At 45.9% G+C, this 5,000-nt stretch overlaps 1 protein-coding gene across 1 annotated transcript in view; it reads right to left on the reverse strand.

Moving 5' to 3' along the window:
* LOC306938742 (CUB and sushi domain-containing protein 3-like) overlaps positions 1-5,000 on the reverse strand; it is a 575,885-nt gene that overhangs the window by 122,263 nt on the left and 448,622 nt on the right. Inside the window, exons 19-20 of the mRNA XM_079523009.1 lie at positions 4,159-4,227; positions 3,364-3,520 (exon numbers count right to left, since the gene is read on the reverse strand). Coding sequence (XP_079379135.1) covers positions 3,364-3,520; positions 4,159-4,227 — 226 coding nt within the window. The remainder of the gene's footprint in view (positions 1-3,363; positions 3,521-4,158; positions 4,228-5,000) is intronic.

Genomic DNA, 5,000 nt, shown 5'->3' on the forward strand with positions numbered 1-5,000 from the left:
GTGACATGAAAAAGAGAGAAATCGACCCGGGGCTTCTGATTGGTCTGTGGTGCGGGTTGGGACAAAAACACCAGTTTGACGTCGTATCAATGCGCCTACTGCATGCTGTTGTCCTGCAACGTCCCCTTATCATTCACCAAACTCACCCCACACAGCTACTGCTGTTGCCCTAGGCTGCAACGTCCCCTTATCATTCACCAAACTCACCCCACACAGCTACTGCTGTTGCCCTGCAACGTCCCCTTATCATTCACTAAACTCACCCCACACAGCTACTGCTGTTGCCCTGCAACGTCCCCTTATCATTCACTAAACTCACCCCACACAGCTACTGCTGTTGCCCTGCAACGTCCCCTTATCATTCACTAAACTCACCCCACACAGCTACTGCTGTTGCCCTGCAACGTCCCCTTATCATTCACTAAACTCACCCCACACAGCTACTGCTGTTGCCCTGCAACGTCCCCTTATCATTCACTAAACTCACCCCACACAGCTACTGCTGTTGTCCTGCAACGTCCCCTTATCATTCACTAAACTCACCCCACACAGCTACTGCTGTTGCCCTGCAACGTCCCCTTATCATTCACTAAACTCACCCCACACAGCTACTGCTGTTGCCCTGCAACGCCCCCTTATCATTCACTAAACTCACCCCACACCACAGCCACCAGTTTGACGTCGTATCAATGCGCCTACTGCTGTTTCCCTGCAACGTCCCCTTATCATTCACTAAACTCACCCCACACAGCTACTGCTGTTGCCCTGCAACGTCCCCTTATCATTCACTAAACTCACCCCACACAGCTACTGCTGTTGCCCTGCAACGTCCCCTTATCATTCACTAAACTCACCCCACACAGCTACTGCTGTTGCCCTGCAACGTCCCCTTATCATTCACTAAACTCACCCCACACAGCCACCAGTTTTTTTTTTGTACTACTGAATCTGACAGTGGACTACTCTTTATTACCGTAGGTTTGACTCTCGAGTCTCGAACTGGCGCTATTTTTTTCCAACAGTGAGAAGCATGAACATAGTGGCGCTGGCTGATGACGTACTGTATCAGCAACAACGGGGCTACATAACAGGTAGCCTGGGGTCCACCTATGCTTTCTATGGCATAGGCAGCTCCCGGCAGGATCCCCCGGGAGAATCTAGACACAGATGCGCGACATGAGACTAATTAATTAGAGCGACAGAGAGAGAGAAGAGTGTGTGTGTGTACGTGTGTGCGTCAATTTAACAGGTGCAGACGATCAGAAATCAGCAGAGAGTGATCGACGTTTGCGCTACTCTATGCCGAATTGAAGTGGACTCAGTCCCAGACTTTTTTTCTCTCCCTGGAAATAAAAACGTCTAGGTTTCCGAGGCTACATAACAGGTGACGTTACAAATTCAGGGAATGCAGCGAATCAGGCTGGAACTCAGGGTCCTAACTTTTCAAAAGCCAAGCAGCTGGCTTTGAGGTGTGTGATGAAGCACAACCTGGCCAAGCCGGAGAGAGCCAGATACCGTATCTCAGAGGTACAAGTCCAGATCGCAATCTTCCACAGAGGACCATCAGGCACAGAGCTCGGAGGAACATTACCAGCGAAAGGTGTTATTTACTTTCCTTGAAGTCCTCTCCAAGGAGCTAAACCGGAGATCAAGGGCCAAATGGGGCAAATCCCATTAGGTCTTCACCGCCTTACCATCTCAAATCACTGCATGCAGGGAAGGCATGATAGACGGCCGAGCTGCCATATCTGGTAGAGAACTCATCCTATGCTATTCCCACCAGCAATGTGCTTTAAAGAGGTTAAATAGTTAATAGTTCCCTACTGTGTGTTATATTTTCTTCGCCCAGCAATGTGCTTTAAAGAGGTTAAATAGTTAATAGTTCCCTACTGTATTTTCTTCGCCCCCCTACACAGAGCTGAGACCATCACTGCACCTTACTAGGCATGTAACGATATATCGTATATCGATATATATCGATATTAATCCCAATTAAAAAAAAATACTTTTCTTTTTTTGGCGGGGGGGGGGGGGGGGGGGGGGGGGGGGGCTAGTGTGTGATGTGAAATGTGAGCTTTAGTCATATTCCATCAAATTCAAGTGCTTTTGGAGAGAAATGTTAGTCACTTTCAGTAGTAGAGCACTGTAGAGGGGAGCTGTGTGCGTCTGTGACTGTGCCCAGGTGATGATGGTCGTTGATACTCATCAAGGAAGGAAATTATGTTTCTGCACTGTCAAAAGTAATGCTACTTTTTTGCAATGTAGTTGCAGATAAATTATATAAAATTAAAAAAACTGTAGTTTTTCTTTAAAATATATAAAAAAAATATCGTGAAAAATCGTATCGTGAACCTCATATCGTGATACGAATCGTATCGTGTGTTGAGTGAATTGTTACATGCCTACACCTTACACATTTGGCTGGAATTTATAACCAGCAGGTCATAGGCCTTATGTACTGGCATAATGCACATTACGAATCAGTTGGTTTGATTTGATTAACTGCACAAAAGAAAAAAAGGAAGGAAAAAAAAGGAAATAAAACAGCATATAGACAATAATACAGAAAATATCAAGGAACACAAGTGGCCTTATAAGGGACCCTCCCCATGAAGGATGTATTGTATACGATCAACACGTAACAGCAGAATCAATGTACAGTAATTCTGATTCCTATTCTACAAAGACTCATATCAAAGGTCAGTCTGCGTGTGATTCCTCAAGGGAGTCTCTCCAAGGCTGTGAACATCGCTAGCCTTCATCTGCACTTTATGGCAGGCCAAGCAGAATGCCCTGCTATTGTACCTTAGTATGAGATGTGGTTCATAATAGATACCTAAAGCAACAACTCACAAACTGTAGGCCAAGTGGGCCGGCAAATATCTGGCTAAACACTTTGACCCCTGACTTTGTTTTAATATTAGAATTATGAAATTATAATTATAATAATAAGAAGGTTAAATTATGTTATTTTTGGCCCGGACGGCTGCTGAGCCAGCCTGATGGCGTGCCACGGGTTCGATTCCCGATCTCGACGGCCTTTGCCGCGTGTCTTCCCCCCCATCTCTCTCCCCATTTCCTGTCAGTCTACTTTCGACATATCAATAAAGGCAGAAAAAGGCAAAAAAAAACAAACAATTTATTTTTATTTTGAAGTGGGCCCTGATCCTGAAATGGTTGGGAAGGGGAAGCGTCTACCTTATAGTGTTGAACATGCATACTATATTTTACTGTATCACATCGGAGCCCTCATTGGCATTTTATTTGACAGTAGTACACGATGGTTGATTATTGTACGGGAATATACCAGTCTAGTGTTAGTTGAAAGAGCATGCTAGTTTGTAGTGTATCGTGCATACGTACTGGAGTAGACCAACTTGAATCCTTCCCCCGTGCTTTCCGGGTCGCTGTAGAACTCCAACCACAGGTGATTTGAGGTGGAAATCAGCGTCAGACCCAACATGGACGTCCCGGTGAAAGCTCCAAGGACGTGGGTGGTGCTGTCTTTACCGTCATAGATCTGAGACAACAACAACGATAGATCGATACATTGATCCCTATGGATGATCTAATAAACACTCCAAGGACATGGAGGCAAATGCATTGCTTTTACTTTCATTGATCTGTTTATGGGAGGAGACGGGAGGAGACAGGATGGTGGAAGGGTATGGGAAGGGGGGGGGAGGGTGGTGGCGAGGAGGAGGAGTGATGGAGGATCTAGTAAAGCTCCTGATGCATTGTGGGCCGCCTCGTATGGACGCCCGTAAATCCGGGAGACGAGACGGCGAGGACAGTGTTACAGCTGCTCCGTCGCAGGATGATGTGGAGACGCGGTGAAGACAATGGACAGACGCCATGGTAGACGTTTATGTGCTTTCCCTCTACGCGTTGTGTGGGGGATGCGCGTGCGCGCACACGTGCGTGTACTGTATGCACGTGCATGCGAGCGTGTGTGCGTGTGTTTATGTGCACAAATATGCATTACGTTGAGTGTGTCCTGATGATGTGACAGATGGAAGCGTTCTACCGGAAAAAGTTGGTTTTATAGTCTGTGTGTGCGCATGTGTGTGTATGCCTGAAAGTGTACCCCCGTGCGTGCGTGCGTGCGTGCGTGCGTGCGTGCGTGCGTGCGTGCGTGCGTGCGTGCGTATGAGGTACCTTGAGTATGTCCCCCTGGGCTAGATGGAAGGTCCTGGCAGAGATGTTGATGCCCTTCCCAGCCTGCACCTGTATATAGAGCACATAAAGTCAGCATCAGATTTATGCAACAACCAAGCGCAGCCTAAAAGTACTTGAAGTGGTCTCTGGGTAGCCCGTCTTCTGTGAAATACCATCATGATTTCCCTGATTCATGTCAGCTACAAACAGGATTAGCTTTTTTATTTCTTTTTTTCTTTTCTTTTTTTCCTTTTACTGAAAACTATTTTTTTCTTTTCAAAATCTTTTTTTCTTTTCGTACAGTATGGGTGTCAAGTCACAGGTTCATAGAAAAAAATAAAAATAAAATATCAGATTTTAGTATCAGTGACTGAGGTAAACAAACGTAGCCTACTGTATAAATCACAGAGATCGTGGGCAGACATAATGAAAAGACTGTTATTGTGCAAAACATGCCCCTTCAAGACAAAAGAAAAACATTTTCTCCCCTTCAAGTCCCAATTTAGTAAAGCCAATTCCCAATTCCCCAGCCTCTCTACAAGTACTCCATCTCTGCTAACCCCCACAATCAGTCATTGGGAGGGTGAAGAAAGCCTCTGAAAACTATTTAAATAGGCAATGTATTGGCGATTTATAATGTTTCTCAACGTAGGGTCCAATGAGTGAGTTCCAGGGGATCCCAAACTAGATGAATGGTAGTTAGGAACCAAAATGACCCTTATGGGTCTCCTTATACCATAATGATCTGTGGGTCGGCGGTTAGAATCCCGGCTCCTCCTGTCCACATGTTGAAGTGTCCTTGGGCAAGACACTGAACCCCACATTGCCTCCAATGAGTCGGT

This window comes from Electrona antarctica (genome assembly GCF_951216825.1).
Source record: "Electrona antarctica genome assembly, chromosome: 15".
In the NCBI taxonomy this organism is placed as follows: Eukaryota; Metazoa; Chordata; class Actinopteri; order Myctophiformes; family Myctophidae; genus Electrona; species Electrona antarctica.